Source organism: Hibiscus syriacus, unplaced genomic scaffold (assembly GCF_006381635.1).
Source record: "Hibiscus syriacus cultivar Baekdansim isolate YM2019G1 unplaced genomic scaffold, ASM638163v2 tig00117026_pilon, whole genome shotgun sequence".
NCBI lineage: Eukaryota > Viridiplantae > Streptophyta > Magnoliopsida > Malvales > Malvaceae > Hibiscus > Hibiscus syriacus.
The window spans coordinates 24,595-51,096 of NW_024063529.1; the positions used below are offsets into that span (position 1 = coordinate 24,595).

At 37.0% G+C, this 26,502-nt stretch overlaps 3 protein-coding genes across 3 annotated transcripts; 2 read left to right on the top strand and 1 right to left on the bottom strand.

Annotated features, from left to right (window-relative positions):
• The first annotated feature begins 1,743 nt into the window (after nt 1-1,743).
• LOC120196130 (5'-nucleotidase SurE-like) lies at nt 1,744-4,747 on the top strand. The gene is made up of 10 exons (XM_039198008.1): nt 1,744-2,041; nt 2,406-2,500; nt 2,835-2,902; nt 2,978-3,021; nt 3,115-3,192; nt 3,291-3,444; nt 3,782-3,934; nt 4,051-4,152; nt 4,375-4,440; nt 4,521-4,747. Exons 1-10 carry the CDS (start codon nt 1,767-1,769, stop codon nt 4,623-4,625), a joined length of 1,140 nt encoding a protein of 379 aa, XP_039053939.1. The 5' UTR covers nt 1,744-1,766; the 3' UTR covers nt 4,626-4,747.
• Nucleotides 4,748-22,840: 18,093 nt separating this feature from the next.
• Nucleotides 22,841-24,973, top strand: LOC120196098. Its single transcript, XM_039197978.1, has 5 exons — nt 22,841-23,235; nt 23,330-23,400; nt 23,523-23,640; nt 24,288-24,367; nt 24,873-24,973. Exons 1-4 carry the CDS (start codon nt 22,920-22,922, stop codon nt 24,329-24,331), a joined length of 549 nt encoding a protein of 182 aa, XP_039053909.1. The 5' UTR covers nt 22,841-22,919; the 3' UTR covers nt 24,332-24,367; nt 24,873-24,973.
• LOC120196022 (mitochondrial carrier protein CoAc1-like) lies at nt 24,887-26,200 on the bottom strand. The gene is made up of 5 exons (XM_039197930.1): nt 26,045-26,200; nt 25,832-25,967; nt 25,554-25,738; nt 25,036-25,155; nt 24,887-24,958 (listed from the first exon to the last, which is right to left on the bottom strand). The coding sequence occupies exons 1-5, from the start codon at nt 26,198-26,200 to the stop codon at nt 24,887-24,889; spliced, it is 669 nt and encodes a 222-aa protein (XP_039053861.1).
• Nucleotides 26,201-26,502: the final 302 nt, after the last annotated feature.

Consider the following 26,502-nt stretch of genomic DNA (forward strand, 5'->3'; position numbering starts at 1 on the left):
TGTTAAAATGTCCAAAGGACCAATTTAGAATAAGAGTCATATTTTGGTGATGAATATGGAATGTCTAAAAAATTTAAGAATCAATTTAGAATGAAAATCACAGTTTGAGGATGACATTAAAATACTCAAAATATATTCATTATAATTGCATTATCAACTTCGATATAAATACCAAAATGTAATAAAATCACAAAGTTTATTCAAACAAAATAAGAAGCCATTAAACGATCTTAATGGTAAAAAAGAGTCTTGTTATTTCTAGAGGTCTCGAGTTTGAACAACTGTCTCTGTATTGTGCATTATTAATAACTGATAAAGATTCTGAACAGATATTACTTTGTAACCATCAATAATTATTTCCCATTTTTTTATTTTTATTTAGGGTAAACTACATGTTTATTATCCTAACTATCTCTTTTATTTCATTCTGTTCACCCCAACTATTTTTTAAAAATTATACCTAGCATTTAGTTATGGTTTCATTTTGGTCACTCGTCATTAAAAAATTAATGGTGATGCTAATATGTCACCATAAGGTAATGTCACTTCATCATTTAAAAAAATTAAAAAAAATGCCATGTTAGCAATTATGTTAGTTTTTAACTGTGGATGGCCAAAATGAAATCAAAATGTAACGCTAGTTACGATTTAAAAAAGGTTTAAAGGTAACATTTGTCTCTGTAGTAAACTCAATTTATCATTTTCACCTCTATCATATTTTCGCATTAATTTAGCCCTCAATGTTGTTTAATTATGTCATTCTATACCCTACCTCTAACTTAAATCCTAAATTATAAGCCTTAAATTAGGGTTTAGAGTTTATATTTTATGGTTTATGGTTTAGATATTACAGGGTTATGGTTTGAGTTTAGGGTTTATAATTCAAGATTTTAAGTTAGGAGTAGGGTACAAAATGATGCAATTGAGCAACTTCGAGAGTTAAATTGATGCGAAAATACGATAGGGACGAAAGTGATAAATTGAGTATACTACAAAGGCAAAAGTTACAATTTTACCTTGAAAAAATAATTGAGTGATCAAAATGGAATAAAAGTGATGGTTGAAATACTAAATGTGTAGTTTACCATTTTATTTTTCAAGCATACCTTGGCCCATCAACCTCAAACACCAAGTACCATGATGTTTTTCTTAAGACCAATCTAAAATCTGGTGCCTAGTTGTAAAGTATAACTGCCCCAACTCCCAACTCCCAAAATTCTTCGGATCTGTTTGATTAGGGAAATATAAGATTCTCATGAGAATGAAATCCATATTTTTCCATGAGAATGAAATTTATATTTTTTTCCGTTTGGTTGGTCGGGAATGTCATTCCTGGTAATATTTTATTACAAATAGTAGATTTTTAGGATATATTACTAGGAATGTCATTACATCTCTTTCCTATGGTATTATTGGATTACCGGTGTTTAGGATTAAAATACCCTTATTTTTTTCTTCAAAGATATCATTTTTCTGTCATCGAATAATAAAAATTCTAAAAAGGTTAAATTATAAATTTATCCTTAAACTATTTTAGATTTATAATCTTACATTCTGAGAACCAAACGCACGCTTCTTAATTATTACTCATTTTTCTCGGTCTTAAAATCCTCATTTTACTCACTTTTTCCCTCGGTCACCCTTTAGACCCGGTTCATCACCTGATTGCAGCAAAATCTTCCCTTTTTCCCATTTATTATAATCTCTTCTTTAGTGTTTTAATTCAATAATTACCGAGTAAAATCTGAAGAAGAAAAAACACGCATATGACCACAATGAAGAAGATGTTACCACCTGGATTGGTTAACAATCTTCAAGAAGTTCTCAGCAAAAAAGGAGGAAATAACAACAATGTTGGGAAACCAAAGGATGATTCCTCTGAGACATCTACTTCTTCAGCTGTTCTTGATGAAAACGACAGCTCCAAGCCTGTCGTTTTGGTCACCAATGGTGAAGGGGTTGATTCCCTTGGCCTTGTTTATCTTGTTCAAGCTTTGGTCGGCTTGGGACCTTACAGTGTCAATGTCTGCGCCCCTCAGTCGTGGGTCTTTCTTACCTTTTCCTTGAAAATTTTCTCGAATTTTCTCACCCCATGTTTGTTTTTCCCTGAAATTTTCTGCATTTGCTCTTGTGGGTTCTTTCCGATTTCTGATATTTTGTTCTTGTTTATCTTGTTCAAGCTTTCGTTTATATTTGCTTTTTAGTTTGCTGCGGTTTATTAGTTACTTAACCCTTGTTTGTTTCCTCGGAAAATTTTCAGCATTTGCTATTGTTTTCTCACTGGCCATGCACTTTTTTCATTCATAAGAAGTATAGTTTAAGATTATTCAATTTCTAATTATTTCAGCTCTTGCACTTGATAATTTGCTGTTATTTAGTATTAGTTTCTAAGTGGATTGCTTTAGGGACAAATCAATTTCGGGTCATTCCGTCACCGTTCGAGAAACAATCACCGTTGCTAGGGCTGACATTGATGGTGCCATAGCTTATGAAGTATCAGGTCTGAACAATTTTAAGCATTTGTGTTTTTCTTGAATGGGAATAATGAATCCATGGTATTGTGATAAGCCAAATACATTGTGTTAGAACCACCATGTATATGATGAAATTAGGCTTTAAGATAACTGTTATTCGTTACCGCTTTTCTCGAAATGAATTATTCGAAGTTTGTTAAAATCGACATTGATTTGTGATAGTAATCAGCTTCAATGATGATTATCCGCTTTCGAGTTTCGAGGACTCCTTGTATGATGAAAATTGGTTTTAACAGAGAATTTTTCAATTGTATTACCCTTTGATATTAATTGGCTTCCATGATGGTTATCTGCTTTCAGGGACTCCGGTAGATTGTGTCTCGTTAGCATTATCCGGGGCGCTGTTCTCATGGTCAAAGCCTCTGCTGGTTAGGCTTTCATGCCGTTATCAATGGATTAAAATTATGTTTTGAAGGACTTGCCGACTTTGATTTATTTTCCAGGTAATCAGCGGAATTAACCGAGGATCAAGCTGTGGTCATCACATGTAAGTCTTGGAAAATGCCTGCTCGATGAGAATGTGTTATTGATCATTTGGTGCTTGTACGCTAAGTAACTTATAATGTGTTAATAATGCCAGGTACCACTCGGGTGTGGTCGCTGGAGCTAGAGAAGCGTTGATTAGCGGTGTACCATCTTTGTCATTATCATTGAACTGGTGACTTGCGTTCCCTTTTTTGCGGATTTAGTTTCGACCGTTTCCTTCACATTTTTTTCGTGATTAAATGTTCATTTGAATGTTGGATATGACTGCAGGAAGAGGGAAGAAAGCCAAGAGGATGATTTTAAGGATGCGGTTGCCGTTTCTTTACCTTTAATAAAGGCAGCCATCAGAGATATCGAAAAGGGTGTTTTCCCTAAAAGTTGCTCCCTGAATATAGAAATTCTCACTTCTCCTTCGGCAAACAAGGTTCGGATTATGTAATTTTCAGAACAATAGTGTGATTTATGATAATGTCCATCATGTTTAAAATGAGTACAATAGTGGTTTTTTACTCGTCTTTAAATTGTCGTAATAATCTAACGATAAATGTTCGGGAATCGTTACTTCATTGACAAGAAATCATTTTTATTATACAAGGATAACTTCTTTATCTCCTTTACAAGAATTGACATTCTTCGAGAACCTCATTGTTGTATTCAATCGTTTATATCATACAACCGTTGCTTCTTGTGTTTCTTTCTTTTTCATATGCAGTTTTATCTGGTCTCATCGTTTATATATCTTTCTTATTCGTACGTGACAGGGCTTTAAGTTGACCAAGCAAAGCATGTGGAGATCGACACCGTGTTGGCAAGCTGTTTCGGCTAATCGGCATCCTTCTGCTGCACATTTCATGTCTAATCAACAAAGCCTCGGGCTCCAACTTGCACAGCTTGGTCGTGATGCATCTGCTGCCGTAAATTTTTCCCTTGCTAAAAGGAATTGCATCATTTCTTTATATTAATCTCGTATATTGGATGGTTATTAATGTTGTAACTATTCACTCCTGATAATGTATGTATTTTTCGTTAGGGTGCTGCTCGCCGCGGGACCGCACAAAGTAAGAATGAGGAGGTAGAGTCCGTTGGGGCTGCTAAATCCGATACGAGAGTGAAAAAGTACTTTAGACTGGAGGTATGCAAAATTCCAACTAAAAATCTAAAAGTCTGTGCTTGTAGTTGTAAAGCTGAGAACGACGAAGCTGTTCGTATTTCTCGACTCAAGTAATATATTCGAACATTTCTAGAATCTGAATTTGTCTACTTCAGAAATCTCTTGGAAACGGATAGCCAGTTTTCTCGTGAAGTTTGAATATCGTCGCTCATTCATCGATCTTTTTCTGTATGTATACTGCAGTTTGTGGATAAAGAAACGAAAGATACGGATGAAGACTTGGATTTCCAGGCACTCAATGATGGATTTGTAAGTTGAAACCTTATTGTAATTCTCCTGGAAAATTGACGTTACATGAACTTAACCTTATGTAAATATAATATGGTTAGATTGCGGTAACTCCACTGTCGGTTTCTCTACAACTCGAGCCGGAAGTCCAAACGGCTGCATCAAGCTGGATCTCCGGCGCGCTTAGTGGTGTCGGCGAGCAGTAGAGTCCGGGGACCGACATGAAATCTGGAAATTATAGTCATTTGTATACGAAGTGCCTGGAAGCCAAGAAATTTGTGCTTCTTCTCTTAACATTTTATATATAGAAATCTTCAAGTTGGGGGTGTTTTCTTTTGTCATTAGCATTTGATGCAATTAATATCATGGTCTGAAATTATGCGACCTTGTGCTTCCCTCAAATTATTACTATTATTATTTTAATGAATATGCATGTAAACCTATAGACTCGACCTAAGAGTTATAACTGAATCAGGGTGACATGTTGATCACTTATACAATCCACGAACGAAATTTTTTAATAAGTTGTTTTGAAAATGTTTACCAAATATAAAATCAGAAATAAACTCATGCCACATTTTAAGAATGCTGAAAAGTAAATATAAAATCACATACAGTGTATAATCGAGACCATACTTCCAATAGCCAAACTGTTCTTATATCTGGATAATCTGAAAAAGAAATAAACAGAGTGAGCTACAAGGCTCAATGTGTCATCTAAAATTTAATCAAGTGATACCGTAATGCAGAAAAATTTCAAGTATAAAATAATAACAAAATAATAATCGACCAATATTAAAATTTAGATATTTTACCAGTAGAATGTCCCAACAGAAATTCACAATCTTACATTTTGTTCCGAATCAACAGAATATGCACATTACCTTACAAGGAGACACCGAAAACTAAATACCAAAATCAGAATAGGAATTTAGCCCTCATATGAGGATCCCAAATAGAGTTAGGATGGAGATATAATCTCATGCAAATGTCAGAACGAGGAACTAATCTCATATAGTTGTCAGAACAAGAAACTAATCTCGTTACCCGTACAAAGGTTAGAACAGGGAATTAATCCCATGCAGATGTTAGAACAGTGAACAAATCTCATGCAATTGTCAGAACGGGGAACCAATCCCATGCAGATGTTCAAACGGGAAACTATGCTCTCCATAAAGGATCTCATGCAGATATCATAAATGCATAAACATGCAAATTAATGATGATGTCACAGTATTCAGAAGTCAGATATGTCGCGTGTATATATATATATATATATATAATCATATCACAACCATGTTTACATACAACAACATATAACATAACAAGTTAAATATATCAAACAGATCAAGGAGACACACCTATAAGAGAAAAATGCATATAGGCCAAGCCTTACGTTTCCCATGTTAGTAGTACTAGATCCTGTGAAATGAGAACCTAAAACAATAATAGTCTATGAACATAGAATCTATAATTCTAAACGGTAAAATACTATAAAGTCACTAAATAATACTTATACGTATCTCGAGATAAACACGTAAAATCAAATTGAGCTGAGCGAGAACGGTCATGGTCAACTGGTGAATGATGTTGAGAAGCGTTGAAAATCAATATCAGAAAGTGAGTCCAAAATTCCACAATTTACTAAATTAAATCATGACTTTAAGCAATAAACGATGCAAAACAGGGCTTTTGGGTCAGAATTTGACCAAACGGACTCAGGTCGTCAAAAAACTTAAAAATAGGTGGTTTCAAAAAAATTCAATGGTCAAATTCAATGACCAAAGTCAAAGTCAACAGTCAACGGTCAACGGATCGTTGAAACGGGCATGGTCAACGGGTTGGTGATCGACCCAGTCGGTCTGGTCCAAGGGGTGAATGGTTCAACCGGTCCAAATTATCGGACGAATCTCACGCGTGCACGGCGGTATGTGGGAGCGCGTGGGAGACTTTACGGTGACTGGAAAAATACTAAAATTTGTAACAAAATAATTCCAACTACGGGGAATCACTTATCGTGGTCAATTTGTGAAAAAGATCAACGAAGATGGAGTTTTTGGCGAATCCTGAACATTCGAAACTTCACTGATTGCAAATGACGATGGTGAACGAAAATCCAAGGAGTCCGGAAGAACGGGGTCGACGAGACGAACACAATGATACTGGAGGTGTCGAACACTTATTCTCGGTTAGCAATGAATCGAAGAAAAACCAAAAATGTTTTATTGAGAGAGAAAATAGAGAGAGAACTGACTAAATTGCCCATTTTTTTAAAAATATCAAATGGTAACCATGAAGGTATGTTTTGGGTATTCAAACCCCAAAATTTATGGGTTAATTACAATCTAAAACTGTATATTTTTAAAGAGTTTCCAAATAGACTAGTAAACTTGCCAGTACTTCAATTTAACCCAATTTTTTGGGTGTTACAACTCTCCCCTTAAGAAAATTTCGACTTGAGATTTTGGCTGACAGAAAAAGATGAGGAAACAACATCCTCACAGACACTAGAGTCGCTGAAATGACCTTCAAATACTACGCTTACTCTACAATATTTTAACTGTTGATATTCATATGATTCTCAAAACTTGACCCTCACAAATAAGCATTTGAATAGTTTTTTTTAAACTAAAATCATATCTTAGTTCATTATTCTCAACAAAAAAAAAACATAAGGGGTTGGTAACAATTAATCACGAACACGCTCAAGCTCTAGCAGTATCTCATGACGTTATGCAATTAGTCAATTGGTGTGTGATACTATGAAACGTGATCACATTCGAAAATCAATATCAAAAAGTGAGTCTAGAATTTCACAATTTATTTGATTAAATCATGACTTTAAGCAATAAACGATGCAAAACAGGGCTTTTAGGTCATAATTTGGCCAAACGGATTCAGAACGTCGAAATACATAAGGATAAGTGGTTTCAAAAAAATTCAGCAGTCAAAGTCAAAGTCAACGATCAACAGATCGGTCAAGTGGGTCAGGTCAACGGTTCGATCAAATGGGTCGGTGATCGGCCCAGCCGATTCGGTCCAAGGGTGATCTGTTCAACTGGTCCAAACTGTCAGACAAATCCCATGCGTGCACGGTGGCGCATGAGAGCGCGTAGGGGACTTTACGGTGGCCGAAAAAATACCAAAATTTGCACAAAAATAATTTTAACTACGGGAAATCACTTACCAAGGTCATTTTGCGAAAAAGATCGACAGAGATGGAGTTTTTAGTGAATCCCGAACATTCAAAACTTGCAAACGAGGATGGTGAACGGGAATCCAAGGACACCAGACGAACATGGTCGACGAGATGAACGCAATGATACTAGAGGTGTCGAACACCTCCTCTCAGTTAGCAACTAATCGAAGAAAACCAAAAATAGAGAGAGAACCGACTAAGGCGTCCATTTTTTTTCAAAGAGAAAATAACCTCAGTGACCAAAAATCCCATATAATATACGATTTTAACCAACTTTTTCTGGATTTGCCAAAATGACCAACAAAATCGCAATGCGATCGCTAATTCGCAACGCGATCTCCATTATCACAAATTCGCGTTGCATTTCGCGTTGCGATAGTTGGAAATCGCGTTGCGATGGTATACAATGTCGTTGCGATTTTCCCAATTCGCAATGCGAATAAGTAAATCGCAACGCGAATTGGGAAAATCGCAATGCGATACTGACTATCGCAATGCGATACTTACTATCGCAATGCGATAATACAAAATTGCAACGAGATACTGACTTTCGCAACGCGATTCTGACTTTCGCAACGCGATTTACATAGCGCCATTCGTATTAACGCGTTTTTTTTTTTCAAATTCCAAACACGAATTTTTTCTTAATAAATCGGAAACTGAACCGTCCACAGTAATCGCAACTCATAACCTCAAACCCAAAAACACAACACTCAGTCCCATCTCCATCTCTCACTCTCTACGGCGAAATCCGTCCCCATCTCCGAAGATTTCCGTCCCCATCGCCGGCGAAATCCCTCACAACCATTCACAGTCAAAATCCCTCACAATCATTCAGAAATGGAAAATCAACCTCCGAGGGTTAGTTTTTTTATTTTTATTTTGAAATTTTTGCATTATTTTAGGTTTTTCATATTGAGATTGTTGATAAGTTTACTGGTAATTTCAATAATAGATTAACCATTTCACTTAGATTTCTTATTAAATTCATTCGATTGCTGCCAATACTGCTAAACTGTTTAGCCTGTGAAGTTAGTATTTGTCTTTGCTTTGTCTTTTGGTTGAAGTAATGCAGAAGAAGAATAGTTTTGAGAATGAAAATCGCAACACGAAATTAACTATCGCAACGCGAAATAAAAAACGCAACGCGAAACAAAAATCGCATTGCGATTTTTATTTCGCGTTGCGATTGTCTGGTCGCGATAGTCATTTCGCGTTGCGATTCTCTCGTTGCGATAGTCATTTCCGCGTTGCGATTCTCATTATCTCGTTGCGATTTTCATTTCAACCAAAAGACAAAAACAGTGTTGCAAATTTTAGTTTCAAGAATAAACTACTATTTATGTTTATTGTTTTGTTTTTGGTATATCTTGACAGTGTAATTTTTGGTATATCTAACTTGGTATGTTTATTGTTTTTTTGTAGAAATTTTTTCGGCTTCATTGACATTAAGGAATAAAGTTAGCCTAGCCACTACAATTGTTTCGAAGCTTTCACCTGCACAAAGAAATTTGTTTGAAGAAACCTGCTTCGGGCCATGGCTGAGAGTACAGCATCCGGGTGGAGATGCTAGTTTGACCCATTTGTGGCTTCAGACCATGACTAGCGATCTACCCAACAGTATACAACGTGGTGAGGAAGAGATATGGTTTCATTTTCCACCGGCGTATACTTGTTTTGGGCGGAAGGAGTTCTGCTTAATCACTGGTGTACGATTCGGACACGATGATGTAGGCCGGTACACTCGTCATATCACCCGCCCATCATGGTTATCCAGGGTTTTTCCTGATGAGTCAATAGAGAAGCCGAACTTACACGTCGACGACATGAAGAAATTGTTTAATAAGAAAGATGGTTTTACTCGGATGAATGACGTCGATGTTGTCCGAGTATGCCTTCTACTACTTTTGTATGCCGGCTTTTTAGGCAGAGAGGCCAGACAACCTATTCCTCAGGAGCTAATATTATTGGTAGAGGACCTAAATGCATGGAATCTGTTTCCGTGGGGTTCGTATATATGGAAAGCTACCTGGACTAAGTTGTCGTCTGCCTTTGATGACCGCAAAAGTTTGCGGGGCGATGGGTCGAAATACACTTTGTCAGGCTTTGTTTGGGCCTTTAAGGTAAGAATTTCTATATAATGTTTTCAAAATTATAATTAATTATTTAACAATTACTAATGTTTGTTATTATATTGTTTGTAGATTTGGATATTCGAGGCCTTTCCCGCCATGAAGACATATGCAATAAAAAACTTCAAATGATATTCCCAGGGCTATTTCCTGGAAGAGGAAACGTCTGTTGGATTGGGAAGACTTAATACCATATGCGACAATAAATAATGTAAGTTAACACAAAATATTATCATATATAAACAAGTTATTAATATTAGACGTTTATCTTTGTTTGAGTTTTTATATTTTTAAGAGGCCAACATTCCATTAATGAGACTGACACCCACGAAGGCTGAGCTTGCCACTGATTGGTGGCAAGCTAATCAGCGTTTTCTTGATGGCACGAATGATGAGCAGCCTCCACTTCCTCCACTTCGAGAGCCATCACCTCACCTAGAGCCATCACCTGATCGACCCGACTATACACCTCTACAACGAGAGCCATCACCTATCCCGTCACATCATCGAGCCTCTTCTCCACCATCACCTCATGATAGGCGACCGGCAAAGATGCCACGACTTCTATCTCCCTATTCTCCACCTCCACGGGATGAGTCAAGGGAGTTACGTGATGAGGTCAATGCCTTGCGTGAGGAGATCGGTACTCTACTTGATAACGATGGTGCATGGCGTGTGGAGGTGTCTACTTTACGTGGTGAGGTTGTCGCTCTACGTGAGATGATAGTATCGTTGTAGAACGAGGTTCATACTCTACGCAACGAGGTAAGTTTAAGATTTTCCATATTTAACTTGATGATAAATTTACTCGTAATTTCACTTAAATTAACCATTTCACTTAGATTGCTTAGTAAATTTATTCGGTTGCTGCCAAAACTGCTAAACTTTTTACTTTAACACTGTGAAGTTAGTATTTGTCTTTGTTTTGTCTTTTGGTTGAAAGTTTGAAATATATTTATCTTTGTTTTCACTGTTTAAATATCATGTCTGTTTATTTACTGATATTTGTATTTTTATTTAGCGGACCGATAAGGTGGATGCTTTACATCGGGTTTTTCTTGCACGACAGAGTTCACGCATCAGACGGCGTGCACGTGCTATTAAGTCTCCGTATACCCCAATAGTGCGAAGACACCGCAAGAAGAAGCCTGACTCGCCTATCATCCCTCAAGAGTCCACTCCTATCGTTGAAGAGGCCCCTATCATTCCTCGAGAGTCCCCTCCCACCGTTCAAGAGGCCACTGTCATCGTTGAAGAGGTCCCTCCCACCATTCAAGAGCCCGATTCACATGGCATCATATGTAGGATTCTTGAGAAACCCTCTGACGTGCCGGACATGATGGATTCAAGTTGGCTCTCGTATGAGTTACCGGCCAGTACCATACCGGTATCTGAAGAGGAGAGGAAACAACTACCGGACACAATTCTGGATAACACCCTTTGGGCTAAGACCGCAGTTGATTTTTATCTACATGAGCGAAGCCAGGGGTGTTTCACTGACATATGCAAGCTCAATGATGATATCTATTTGTTGCTTGATCGGTCTTGGTGGGGCGTATTATTAGGGGTCGAAGACAATGGCTATTTCGATGGAGGGGTAAGTCTTATATTTTTCTTATATTTTCATTTGATTATTTTTTTTGTAAATTTATGTAAGTTACTAATATATGTATTTTTTTGTAAAACAGCATATCGATGCGTGGGTGTCACGTCTTCTAATAATTAGGAAACTTAAGGAAAATAAAAGAAATACACGGTATACAATTATGCCGACGTCTTTTAACGCCGTTCACTTGAAGAATCAACGAGATGAATCATTTGCGTTGGGCAATGGACAAGCTAAACTTTATCCTGCATGGTGGGAGGTCGATAAGGTTAGTGTTTATTTTAGATTGAGTTTAAAGGTATTCATAAATAAGTGCGCAAATGAATGAATTATTACTTATGATTGCAGGTGTTTATCCCTGTTTTGGAACGTAACCATTGGCTTCTCGTCGAGCTTCAGATCCCATCCCTTAAGGCAATAGTATATGACAGCATGATACATACATATGGCTGATTTAAGAGATATTATTAAGGGATGAGCTCTTATTTGGCTAAATACTTGGATGCGATAAATTATTGGACTCGTTCTGGAAACAAGAAGCCAAAGAAGCTCAATATTACAGTTAACAGAGACGAGACCGCACCACAACAAACGAAAGGACCCAACAAACGAAAGGACCCAGTGGGGATTGTGGTCCTCTCGTATGCTTGGCGTTGGACCGTTTGATCACAGGAAGTATAAAGTATCTACCTCCCACCGATATAGATAGAGCTGCAGTAGGCTTGTGGTTTCGACATTATATGGCTAGATCGATATATACGAGACGCTGCCTACCTGCATCTGCGTTATAAAATGTCCATAAACAATTGGTATGTTTATAGGCTTGTGGTTTGAAAATGTTTGGTTAAGTACCTAGAATTCAATAATTTGCTGTTTGTAGGTTTTAGATGTGTAGAAAGTGTTGTTTGAGCAAATGTTTGGTTTATGCAGGTTAATCTCAGAAGTGAGCTGCGTGAAAATGATGTATGGCTGCAAAAGTTGATTCAATAGTAGAAGTGTTATTTTCTCTAATAATTATTGCTTATTTTTTGATTGTTTAATTGATTTGTAAAAGGTGATTTGTAAAAGTTGATTTGTTTAATTGATGTTAACATAATTCTTATTTGTGCTTGTTTAATTGATTGAAATGTAATGGTTGATTTTGTTGATTTCAATCTGCATTATGTTGAAGGCAAAAAGTACTATCGCAATGCGAAATGAAAATCGCAACGAGAGAATCGCAACGCGAAAATGAAAATCGCAACGCGAAATTAAATCCGCGTTGCGATTTTCATTTCGCATTGCGATTCCCTCGTTGCGATTTTCATTTCGCGTTGCGATTTTCATTTCGCATTGCGATTCTTTCGTTGCGATTTTCATTTCGCATTGCGATAGTAATTTCCGCATTGCGATAGACATTAAGATGATTGCCTATTAAGTGATAACAACTGGAACAAATCATAGCAATTTTCAAACTCAAGTTACTAATACATGCCTAACTGAAAATGTTAAAAGTTCACACATAAAATCTACATAATACAACGTTTGCATTTAAAAATCACCTAAGTTAACAGTCCCAAAAGGTGAAGCCAGTTGTGATTGGGATTTTAAAGATGATTGCGATTTTGATTGCCTTTTTCTTGACACCATATGAGCTTTGGATTTTGATGATGATCCATATTTTGGTAGAGGAAAAGATGATTGTGATGGCACTGGTGATCCACATGTCAACCTTGTATGACCACTTTCCTTGCACCGACTACATGTCGATCTCTTCTTCTCTTCACCCTTAGACGGTATACGATCGTGACTTTTTGGTCGGCTAGGTAGCCTTCTGTCCATGGCTGGTGGCAAAACTGTTTGTAAGTCATATGGTATGTCCCACTCAGAAGGATGTGAAATAGGGTAGACAATCTCGCCATAAGTCTGTCGATATACTTCTGTAGTGTAGTAATCCATAGCGTATGTGCTTGAATCATCTTGGTTTAGATGAAGAGCAACTTTTATAACATGGCCACACGGATAACCAGATGTTTGCCATTTCATACAACTACACGTCCTTGTATTTAGATCGACAAGCCCATTTAAGTTATTATCCAGTACTTCAAACAAAGTGTTTGAACATGGTTCAACTCTCCATGACGTTGACTTCACAACACATTTCGTTATCTTTTTTTCAGTCCATGGTGTAACACGATGTTCCAATGTTCCTGTAAATTTAAATAAATAATACTTAGTAAAATATATGATAAGTTACGAATTCAAAGAAATAATACCTGCATGGTTTCTTTTCTTGTAGTACCACTGTTGAATAGAGGCTCGAAAAAATTCCATTAACATAGTAATGGGTAATTTCCGGGAATGACAACTTAGAGCGTTAATTGATTCTGCACTATTAGACGTCATGAAACCATATCTTGCTTCAAGTTGATGTACTCTTGACCATCTTTCAAACCCGACATCTTCTAGTGTTTGAGCATACTGAGGCAAAACACGTCTTAAACAGTTTATATGCTTATTGAAATCCACTTCCCGATAAGCCTTTACAGCCTTCCAGTATGTCCATTTGTGCTTTTTTATACCAGCAGACCTTGATTTTAGATTTCTATACAAATGAACACCACAAAGTCCATGAAAAGCATCTGGGAAACACCTTCTAACAGCGTTGTCAATTGAGTTTGCCCTATCGGATATGATTGTCAGATTGCTAATAGGACCTATGTAATCCCTAATATGCCCCATAAACCATGTCCATGAATCAGAGGTTTCAGATTTGCCAACCCCGTAAGCTATTGGCAATATCCCATTGTTAGCATCCATGGCTACTGCTAATAAGTTTACTCCAAGGTATCGACCTTTCAAATGTGCTCCGTCAACTATAATAACTGGGCGCATGCAAGTAATAAACGAACGAATCTACAAAATAATACACAAGAAATATAATCATTTAAATGTGAAATGCATGTAACTAACAGAAATGAGTCAACAGAATTATATTGATTTACTAACCGCAGCACCAATGGCGATAAACAGCAACTCAAAGCGTCCATCTCTATCTGTTTTGATATGAGTTACCGACCCAGGATTTTTCAGCTTTAAATTGTGACAATAAGCCGACAGTTAGGCAAACGATGCTTCTGGCGACCCCCTCAACAATTCCAAGGCATAACATTTGGCTCTCCAAGCTTGAGAATATGATATACTAATCTTGAACCGAGCATTCATGTCAGTCATAATTTCATGTCCCCGATATACCCTGCCATTCAAAAACATTAACTCAGCCAGAAAACCACCCAACACCTTTTTGTTTGCCTGTCTATGGTGAGGAAAAACTTGGGTTCTTGAACATGTATGTTTATCAATAAAAGTCCTAACTTGAAACATTGCGCAATCTTTTATCCTCTTTGCAATCATACGCCACATACAGTTTTTGTCAATCATACACCTTGTTTCGAAACGATCTTTGCTTGATTTGTTAACTTTTAGTTGATAGCCATCTTCCACACATTTCGTATACAAAGCTATTTTCAAGTATTCCTTTGTATCAAAACAATCATCTTTCTTGATACGAATAACTTTTGTGTAACAATCAACTGCTTTCTTTGCCAACTCTTCTTCCGGTAACTGAAGTAATTCTGGCATATTCCAGTTATACTCCCGTGGCATTTTCTTTTCTTCGGGGACTTTTTCTTCTTCTTTTTCTTCATCAGGATTATATGAATTACAGAATGGATGTTCAACATGTTCATTCACAGTCGTAACTTCCTCCTCATTATCATCAACAACATCTTCCTCGGCAACGGGTGTTTCATCATCAAAATTCGGGTATTGACCAATATCAAAATCATTACACGCAGGGTCTGTTTCTTCTTCTGAAACATCATCAAAATCCGTGTATTGACCAATATCAAAGTCCGGGTATTGACCAAGATCAAATTTCGAATACTGACTAGTACTCACAATTTTTTCTCTTGGCTCATCATCGTCTAATTGGTCAATACGAAAACTGGAATTTGGTGCTGAAAGTTGATTTGGATTTGGATTTGGATTAGAGAAAGGTTGTGGGTTTTGAGACCCACTTAGTTGATTACTACCCGCTACTGACCCAACAATACTACTTCTAGGTTCAACAACATACAATGTAACATCATCACTTGAAACATTAATGTAAGCAATGAATCGTTCAACATCTTCATTGTCGGTTAACAAATAAAACTTTACCATTTCTCTGATAAGATAGCCTAAATCCACTTAGGGGCTCTAAATTCAATTTCTTTGAAACACGTAAAATTAGGGTTTCATAAGTTAACTTCTTTAATGACAGTTTTAGTTGAAGATTCATGGGTAAAGGCATATATTGTAAAACACCATGAACATTCTCCCATGACCCTCCAAAACACAAATCTATCCAAACATGATCAACATTAGATGATTTCATGGTTGTAACTAAATAAACGAGATGCGAAACTAAGACATGTTGCCGGATGGGGAAGGATGTCGTTGGATATAGGAACGGATGTCGCCGGAGAGAGTGATAGATGGAGATGGAATGAGTTGCGATTTAGGGATTTAGGTTATGAGTTGTTGCTGCTGCGTATATATATACACAAAAAATTTGGCTTGCGAAACTAAAACCTGTTGCGAACTTTGAAACTCGCATTGCGATTCTGTATTATCTCGTTGCAAAAGTCAGAATCGCGTTGCGAAAGGCAATCATTTGACCATCGCAATGCGAAATGCAAATCGCAACGATAGAATCGCAATGCGAAATGAAAAAGGCAACGAGGATTAACATGCATAAACTTTTAACAATTATTGAATTCTAGGTACTTAACCAAACATTTTCAAACCAAAAGGAGTATATATGTTAACAAAACTTGCATTATGTGTATTTTATGTGTGCACTTTTAACATTTTCAGTTAGGCATGTATTAGTAACTTGAGTTTGAACATTGCTATGATCTGTTCAGTTGTTATCACTTATTAGACATTCATTTGACTATCGTAACGCGAAAATGGCTATCGCAACGCGAAAATGGCTATCTGCGATTTTCTCGTTGCGATTTTCATTTCGCATTGCGATTTTCATTTCGCATTGCGATTTTCTCGTTGCGATAGTCTGTTTTGCCTTCAACATAAAGCAGATTGAAAAATCAACAAATCAACTATTACATTTCAACACAAATTATGTACACATCAATTAAACAAATCAACATTTACAAATCATCTTTTACAAATCAATTAAACAATCAAAAATAATAATAATTCTTATTTCTTCATCAATTATTGAATCAATGAATCAACAACTTTGTGACCCCGTACATCCATTTCACGCAGCTCACTTAAGGATTAACCTGCAGAAACCAAACATTTGCTCAAACAAGACTTCCTACACATCTAAAACCTACAAACAGCAAATTATTGAATTCTAGGTACTTAACCAAACATTTTCAAACCAAAAGGAGTATATATGTTAACAAAACTTGCATTTGACTTACCAATTAACAATGGACACTTTCATAACGCGGATGCAGGTAGACAGCGTCTCGAATATATTGCTCTAGCCATATAATGCCGAAACCACAAGCCTACTGCAGCTCTATCTCTATCGGTGGGAGGTAAAAACTCTGTGCTTCACGTCGTCAAACGCGCCAAGCAAAGGCATACGAGAGGACCACAATCCCTCTGGCTCCCGGCGATTGCTGTGGCGCGGTCTCGTCTCTGACAACTGTGACATTGAACTTCTTTGGCTTCTTATGTCCAGAATGACTCCAATACTTAATCCCATCCAAGAATTTAGCCAAATGAGAGCTCCATCCCTTGAAAATATCTCTCAAATCAGACAGCGATATGTAATTGATCATGCTGTCATACACTATTATCTTCAGGGATGGGAGCTGAAGTTGGACGAGAAGCCAGTGGCGACGTTCCAAAACAGGGATAAACACCTGCGATCATAAGTAATAATTCATTTATTTGCGCACTTATTTATGAACACCTTTAAAAAATTTAAAAAATAAACACTAACCTTATCGATCTCCCACCATGCAGGATAAAGTTTAGCTTGTCCATTGCCCAACAAAAATGATTCATCTCGTTGATTCTTCAAGTGAACTGCGTGAAAAGCCGTCGGCATTATTGTATATAGCGAATTTTTTTTATTTTTCCTAAGCTTCCTTATTATTAGTAGACGTGACACCCACGCATCAATATGCTGTTTTATAAAAAAATACATATATTAGTGAATTACATTAATTTTTAAACAAATTAATCAAAATCATATATAAGACAAATATAAGACTTACCTCCCCATCCAAATAGCCACTGTCTTCAACCCCTAATAGCACACCCCACCAAGACCGATCAAGCAACAAAAACATTTCATCGTTGAGTTTGCTGATGTCAGTGTAACACCCTTGGCTCCGCTCATGTAGATAAAAATCAACTGCGGTCTTAGCCCAAAGGGTATTATCCACAATTGTTTCCGGTAGTTGTCTTCTCTCCACTTCAGATACCGGAAGGGTACTAGCCGGTAACTCATACGAGAGCCAACTCTCATCCATCATGTCCGAAACCGGTGGGGGTTTCTCAATACTTTGATATATTACCCCATGTGAATCGGGCTCTGGAATGGTGGGAGGGACCTCTTCAACGATGACAGTGGCCTCTTGAACGGTGGGGGGAATCTTGAGGGAGAATAGGGCCTCTTGAACGATTGGAGGGGACTCTTGAGGGATGACCGGTGAGTTGGGCTTCTTCTTGCGGAGTCTTCGCACCATTGGGGTGAACGGAGACGTAATAGCACGTCCACGCCGTCTGATGCGTGAACTCCGTCGTGCAAGGAAAACCCGACGTAAAGCATCCACCTTATCGGGCCGCTAAAAAAAATTAATACATAAATCAGTAAATAAACAGACATGATATTAAACAAAGACAAATATGTTTCAAACTAGCATTGTATTCACCCAAATCATTATTCTATCATAGTTCAAAAAATGCTCAGATAACATTCCAGAAGTAAGCACTTATATAAACATTTAAAAGGACAACATATATAAACATTCCAGAAGAAGAATAGTTTACTTTCGCAACACGAAACTTAAAATCGCAACGCGAAATGATTATCGCAACGCGGAAATGGCTATCGCAATGCGAAATGAAAATCGCAACGCGAAATGAAATCACAACGACAAAATCGCAACGCGAAACACAAATCGCATTGCGATTTTCATTTCGCGTTGCGATTTTGTCGTTGCGATTTCATTTCGCATTACGATTTTGTCGTTGCGCTTTTTATTTCACATTGCGATAGCCATTTCCGCGTTGCGATAGTCATTTTCGTGTTGCGAAAGTAAACTATTCTTCTTCTGCAAATTGAAACTTGAATGGATTGTATTACTTCAACCAAAAGACAAAAACAAAACCAAAAACAAATACTAACAAAAACAGTTTAGCAGTATTGGCAGCAACCGAATGAATTACGAGTATGAAAAATCTTAAACTTACCTCGTTGCGTAGAGTATGAACCTCATTCTGCAACGATGCTACCATCTCACGTAGAGCGGCTACCTCACCGCGTAATGTAGACACCTCAACACGCCATGCACCATCGTCTTTGCGTAAAGTACCGACCTCCTCACGCAAGGCATTGACCTCATCACATAACTCCCCTAACTCATCCCGTTGAGGTGGAGGTGGAGAACAGGGAGATAAACGTTGTGGCATCTTTGCCGGTCGCCTATCTTGCGGTGATGGTGGAGAAAAGGCTCGATGATGTGACAGATTAGGTGATGGCTGTCGTTGTGGAGGTGTATAGCCGGGTCGATCAGATGATGGCTCTGGGTGAGGTGATAGCTCTGGGCGAGGTGATGGCTCCCGAAGTGGAGGCTGCTCATCAACCGTTCCATCAAAAAAACGCTTACTAGCTTGCCACCAATCAGTGGCAAGCTCAGCTTCCGTGGGTGTCAGCCTCTGTAGAGGAGTGTTGGCCTCCTAACAATATAAAAGCTCAAACAAAGTTAAACGTGTACTAGTAATAACTTGTTTATAAACATATGGTAGTATTTATGTTAACTTACATTATTTATTGTCGTATACCGTAGTAAATCTTCCCATTGCAAGGTCCGTTTCCTCTTCCAGGAAATAGCCCTGGGAATATCATTTGAAGTTTTATTGCATATGTCTTCATGGCGGGAAAGGCCTCAAATATCCAATCTACAAACAATATATAACAAACATTAGTAATTGTTAAATAATTACTTATAATTTTGGAAACATCATATAAAAATTCTTACCTTAAAGGCCCAAATAAAGCCTGTCAAAGTATATTTGGAACCATCGCCATGCAAACTTTTTCGATCATCCAAGGCAGACGATAACTTATTCCATGTAGCTTTCCATAAATACGAGCCCCACGGAAACAGGTTCCCGCATTTAGGTCTTCTACCAATTTGATTAGATCATTTGGAATAGGTTGTCTGGCCTCTCTGCCTAAAAAGCCGGCATGCAAAAGAATTAGAAGGCATACTCAGACAACGTCGACGTCATCCATCCGAGTAAAACCATCTTTATTATTCAAAAATCTTGTCAGGTCTTCTATGTGTAGACTCGGCCTCTCCAGCTCAGGAAAAACCCGGGATAGCCATGATGGGCGGGTAATGTGTCTAGTGTACCGACCTACATCATCGTGTCCAAAGCGTAGACCGGTGATTAAGCAAAACTCCTCCCGCCCAAAACACGTATACGCCGGTGGAAAATCAAACCATATCTCTTCATCACGACGTTGTATAGTCTCTGGTAGATCGCTAGTCATGGTTTGAAGAAACAGGTGTGTCAACATCGCATCTCCACCGGGATGTTGTACTTTCAGCCATGGCCCGAAGCATGTATCATCAAACATTTTTCTTTGTGCAGGTGAAAGCTTCGACGCAATTGTTTTGGCCAGGTTGACTTTATTTCTCAAGGTCAATTGAGCCGAATAAAAGTTCTACAAAAACAATAAACATACTAAATTAGATATACCAAAAACTACACTGTGAAGATATACCAAAAACAATAATAAACATAAATAGTAGTAGTTTATTCTTCAAACTTAAATATGCAACACTGTGAATTTCGTATTTGTCTTTGTTTTTTGGTTGAAGTAATGCAATTCATTCAAGTTTCAATTTGCAGAAGAAGAATAGTTTCTGAAAATGAAAATCGCAACACGAAAATGAAAATCGCAACGCGAATTCGACTATCGCAACGAGAGAATCGCAACGCGAAACTAAAATCGCGTTGCGATTTGCATTTCACGTTGCGATTCTCGGTTGATTTAATAAGCAATCTAAGTGAAATGGTTAATCTATTATTGAAATTACCAGTAAACTTATCATCAATTTCAATATGAAAAACCTAATAATAATGCAAAAATTTCAAAAAGAAAATAATTAAAAAAACTAACCCTCGTTGGTTGATTTGGTTGATTTTCCATTTCTGATTGTGAGGGTGGCTCTGAGAGATGGAGATAGACGGATTTCGCCGGAGATGGGGATGGATTTCGTCGAAGATGGGTGAGAGAGTGAGAGATGGAGATGGGACTGAGTTGTGATTTTAGGTTTTAGGTTATGAGTTGCGATTACGGGATATACTGTGGACAGTTCAGTGTTCCAATATATTAATATTCGTGTTTGGAATTTAAAAATAAAATACTTGGCCAGGATACTAATGGCGCTTTGAAAATCGCATTGCGATTATGTATTATCGCGTTGCGAAAGTCAGAATCGCGTTGCGAAAGTCAGTATCGCGTTGCGAAAGTAAGTATCTCGTTGTGATTTTTTATTATCGCATTGCGATAGTCAGTATTGCATTGCGATTTTCCCAATTCGCGTTGCGATTTACTTATTCGCATTACGATTTTCCCAATTCGCGTTGCGATTTACTTATTCGCATTGCGAATTGGGAAAATCGCAACGATACTGTAGACCATCGCAATGCGATTTTCAACTATCGCATTGCGAAAATGCAACGCGAATTTGCGATAATGGAGATCGCGTTGCGAATTAGCGATCGCATTGCGATTTTGTTGGTCATTTTGGCAAATCCGGAAAAAGTTGGTTAAAATCGTATATTATATGGGATTTTTGGTCACTGAGGTTATTTTCTCTTTTTCAAAATACCAAATGATAACCATGAAGGCAGGTATTGGGTATTCAAACCCCAAAATTTATGAGTTAATTAAAACCCAAAACCCTATATTTTTAAAGAGTTTCCAAATAGACTAGTAAACTTACCAATACTTCAATTTAACCCAATTTTTGGGTGTTACAATGCAATATTTATTATTAGTGGTGGATTTAGAGTTGATATAAATATCATGGCTTTAATATTCCGTTATTCAAATTTATATTTGTTATGCAAGTAAGAGATTTTAATATTTAAAAATAATATCTAAAATTGTCTATTGTCACGGTAATGAAATTGATTATAGGATGGGTATGGGTAGGTTTAGGTTGGATTTTTGACCCATTTGAATTTTATTTGATATCATATTTCTTTATTCGTTATATAACTTGATTTGGATTTAGTGAAGTTTTATCTGATTTGAAATTTAATCAGTTTTATAGGATAAAAATTTATATCTGACCTAATTCTATACCATATTAATTTCATTTTTATTACATAAAATCAAGATCTAATTGCAAAAAAATAGAATGTGTAATATTATAATTATTTCTAAATATTAAAAGGATGATTTTTTTTTTGTATAACCACTGGTTTTCAATCTATTGATCGACTAATCCGTATCATGTACTGCAGAGGTAAGTGTGACCCTCCCAACCCATTTTACTCCATTTGTAATATTTTTACTATAAATATAAACTCGGCCGAACTTGATTGCATCCTTAGAAAAACACAATTAGAATTCGAATTAAAAAAGACTTTGTTGGATCGAGTCAAATCAAAACATTTTGAATTCAGATCAAATATTCATCCCTAAAATTAAATATTTAAATTTGTATTTATTATCTGTTTATTTTATAAAATAAATATAATTATCAAATTTGTATATTGTTTAATATAAATGATAAATTGATCAAAATTTGTTATTACTATATAAAACAATGTCAAAAAAGGATAAATATCTTTTTATATTTAACCTTAGCATCTGCATATAATATACTGTTTAACTTTTCATGTAATTAGATATGTATTTATTTGCGTAATTAGATATCTAACATTTTTTAAATAATACAAATTTAATTTTAATTAGTTCATATTTATAATTTAAGCTTCATTAAAAATAGTATGGGTTACAAATGTAAAAATTAAATGCTAACATTCTATTTTAAAACTAGGCTCGTGTCTTGTTCTTTTAAATAATGTTTTAACAGTTTTTTTTAATACCAAATATTCGATTCGTTACGTATAATGGTATAATGGATGGTTCTAAATTATTGCCCAGATTAATTTGATTGGGCCTTAACTGGTTGGCTCATTAACTAACTTCACCTTCTCATTCATGTCTTCATTCTCAAGAAAAACTAGGGTTTTAGCAGAAAAACCAGTTCTTCAACGGAGAAAAAGAGAGAGAAAGAAAAAAATGGCGACGAAATCCCTGATTAGAAACGGGGTTCTGTTGATGAATCGAGTGTTCGCGAATCAATTTCTCAACTCGAACCCGATTATAAACAATCGGGTCGTGAATCAAGGCTTGCAAATCACTCCCCAGCTATTCCCATCTCTCTCGAAGACTAAACCCTCTCTCCATTTGACTCAAAACGACGCTGATTCTCTCTCTCAAGTCTCTTCTATGGGGTTTCTTTATCCCACTGGCCTCCCCTCTCTCCGCTTCCTCTTGCCCGATGATACTCTTTCTAACTATGCATTTGATTGCTTTGAAATGAAGTGGGAAAATTGTAATTTTCACAACTTTCAATCATGGGTTTTTATTTTTTTATTTCTGTTTTTTAATCACTTACTGTGTTTTAGCTGATTTCCATTTAATTCCAGTGTTGGTCAGTTTTAGTTTATATCGTGGAAACTCATTGTTCATTCTTTTCATATGGTGCATTTTCATCAAGGTTTGCTTGAAATTTACTTTGATTAAAATCTGAGTCTTTAATGCTGCTTGATAAATCGTTATACACTTTGACTGCTTTATTGTTTTTGTTTGCTTTATTGTTTTTGTTTGCTTGCATTACAGTATGCATTTCTTATTATTGTTCCGGAGATTCATCAAGTGAGCCAATGCTCTGTTTCCCCAAGAGAACATATCAGCCTAGTACCATCTGGCGCAAAAGAAATCATGGATTTTTCGCTCGGTAATGTTTCCTTCTCTCAACCTTAATCATTAACTTATGGCATGTTGAGAATCACTGTATCGATAGAGTAGTTGATACTTTTGTTTGAAATATAGTTTGAGTTGGAAAAACTGAATCATGGATATTTTGCTCGGTAATTTTGCTCAGGAACGTGCCTCTTAATTCGAATCATTAACTTTTGACATGAAATTCATGGAACCTGTATAGTGGTTGATGCTTTTGTTTGAACTATAGTTTGATTTGTAAAATCTGAATCTTGGATATTGAGCTCGGAACATTTCCTTCTTCTCTTATTGCTCGGGAACATGTCCTGCTCTTAACTCGAATCATTAACCCTTGGCGTGTTTGAAATTCATCTAACCATAAAATATAGTAGTTGATGCTTGTTTGAACTATAGTTTGATTTGTAAAACCTGAATATAGGTTATTTAGCTCGGAACAGTTCCTTCTCTTGTTGTGAATTACTAATTTTTGGCATGTCGAAATTCACAGTATCAGTATAGTAGTTAATGATTTCGTTTGACCTTCAATAACCCTTCTTCAAGAAGGTTCCCTCTTCTACATGATGAAAAGCCGCTTTTTTGGCTTTGTTTTCTCACTAACTCTAGTGTTTAGACTTGTATAATTACTATTTCGTACTTGTACAGCAAGGCAACAAAGGGTGGCAGAAGACTCATCACTCGAAGAATAGCAAAGGGTCGTTCAAGAATTACTGCTTAAAATCTGGGTTTGCTTAATTCCATTGACTCTATCTTTTCTTTTTTTCAGATAGATGTATGCCAACTATTAGATTGTCTTTTCGGTGCACAAACACTTGCAAGTTTCTAGTAAGTTCTGAAAATGCTTGTCGTTTGTTATTTATAATGTAGCTGCACTTTGATTGATCGGGTGTCCGGCTACATAGAACAATTCAAAGTTTGAGTTCGATTCCGGTTTCAAGATTCTGTTAGGAGGAATAAAGAGAGATTCTTTTCCATTATGTAGTTTTTTTGTACAATACATTTTTCTTTGAGTATTCATGTCCGATGTCTCTTTCGACATGAGTACGAGTTGAATGGGCATCTAAAGTGTTTACACCTTACCTATCCGACTTTTGAGGATAAAATGGTGAGGTTCAATGGATCCGCCTATTGATGATAAAATTGTGAGGCCGAATAGTGAGGCTGAATGAAGTTAGTTCATGCAACTACCCTTGAAAAAATGGCATTTAAGACGTCTGGGTTTGTTTTCAGCATCAGCAGGTCTTCTACTGGGGGAAACGCAGTCGTTGGCTAACAACATCGAACGCGGTCAGACCAATTGCTAGTGATGGAACAACCTGCAACGGGGTTAAGATTATGTCTTGCAGATCATGTCAAAGAACTTAACAAAGGGTGATGGATATATTGAAAACACCTTTATATAGTTAATGCATAAACCTGCATACAATTGTCTCCATCCTTGATCATGGACAATGGATTTAAAAGTTTCAATGCTGTTTTTGTATCTTATACCATTCTGGTTCCGAATGTCAACCTGTAATATAAACAGCTTTGAATAGGAAGCTCGAAGATGAATCTAGTTTAAACAAGTAAGCCTGGTTTAACATCGAGACTATCGATGTTTGGTGGAAGCTCATACTGTTTTCGAAGTCTGAGGCTTCAATGAAGGCAAAGAGACTGGTCTGAGGATGCAGTTTTCTGATGCTTCCACATAAGGTTCTCATAGTCCGGTTTATCGTTGAGACTATCGATGTTTGATAACATGGACTAGGTTGGACTGGATTCATGTTTGGCTTAATAATGAATCAAAACTATACATGACCTATACATGACCTATCTAACCCGGAATACGAGTCTATGCATGTTTGGCTTGGGAAGATAATCCGGTCCTTGGACAAGCCTATAACAAGAAAAATCAGACACGAAATTTACCTGCATTTGTCTCCGAACAACATCCAATGGATATATTATAGTTTGTCCAACCAAGCCAGCCAATGCTCCGCACGAAAGATTCAATGCCATGGAGCTTTGATCTTCTTTGGGAACCCATTTTTTGAGCTCCTCATTAGAATAGAACTTTAGAACATTGTAAGGAAGGATTCCCCCTAGTGTAGGACCTGATGTTTAGAACACAAGTGATTATTGACTCAAATTCTCAATGTGATCTTTGTTCAACATTTCTTATTTGTGAGAAGAGAAGCCTAGCATACCTACACCTCGATAGAACCCGGACATTCCGCCTTGTTTATAGACCGCCTTGAATACGTCTCTTATCCTTCGATGTGCAGGAAGACCAGAATGGGTACATCTATGACTGTCACCAAGATTTTGGCGTCGGTTCACCACCTTAAAAACAGAGAACGAGAGAATTAGCTGCACCACAATGTTGAAAAAAGGGTTTTTACCCGAGAAGTTTGCATTACCTGATATGCATACTTGGTTCGAGCCAAATCCAAGGGATAAGTGCACAAAAATGCTGTTGCACTAGCTGCAGAGCCAGCTAGAATGTCCAGCAATGGCCCTTGACCAACACATGGCCATTTGTATAGCAGGAAACCTCGGTATTGTTCATATGTCATGTAATGGAATATCGAATGCGGTAACATCCGGACAACGCAAACACCGTTTGCTCTGCGAAGAAACGATTCAGTATGCATCTGTGTGTATGCATGCATGCCTTTATTAGTGCGGGAAACTGCGATATAGTTCATGTCTTGTAATGATATATCGAATGGGGTGACATCCGACTGATACAAACACCATTTGCTCGGCCACTACATGGACGTATATCATGTATGCATGTGAATGTATGCATGCATGCATGCATGTATGATGTTTCAACGAGAAATACTTGAATTTCATTAGTGAACTTACTTGTATA

Coding starts and splice junctions, on each gene's coding strand:
- LOC120196130 (XM_039198008.1), top strand. CDS start 1,767: ATGACCACAATGAAGAAGATGTTACCACCTGGATTGGTTAACAATCTT. Junction 3,022..3,114: donor TCAAGCTGTGGTCATCACAT/GTAAGTCTTGGA, acceptor TAATAATGCCAG/GTACCACTCGGGTGTGGTCG. Junction 4,153..4,374: donor AAAAGTACTTTAGACTGGAG/GTATGCAAAATT, acceptor TGTATACTGCAG/TTTGTGGATAAAGAAACGAA.
- LOC120196098 (XM_039197978.1), top strand. CDS start 22,920: ATGGCGACGAAATCCCTGATTAGAAACGGGGTTCTGTTGATGAATCGA. Junction 23,236..23,329: donor TGAAATGAAGTGGGAAAATT/GTAATTTTCACA, acceptor ATTTAATTCCAG/TGTTGGTCAGTTTTAGTTTA. Junction 23,401..23,522: donor TATGGTGCATTTTCATCAAG/GTTTGCTTGAAA, acceptor CTTGCATTACAG/TATGCATTTCTTATTATTGT.
- LOC120196022 (XM_039197930.1), bottom strand. CDS start 26,200: ATGACATATGAACAATACCGAGGTTTCCTGCTATACAAATGGCCATGT. Junction 25,156..25,553: donor TTGTTCGGAGACAAATGCAG/GTAAATTTCGTG, acceptor TTTATATTACAG/GTTGACATTCGGAACCAGAA. Junction 24,959..25,035: donor TATGCATTAACTATATAAAG/GTGTTTTCAATA, acceptor ACCCCGTTGCAG/GTTGTTCCATCACTAGCAAT.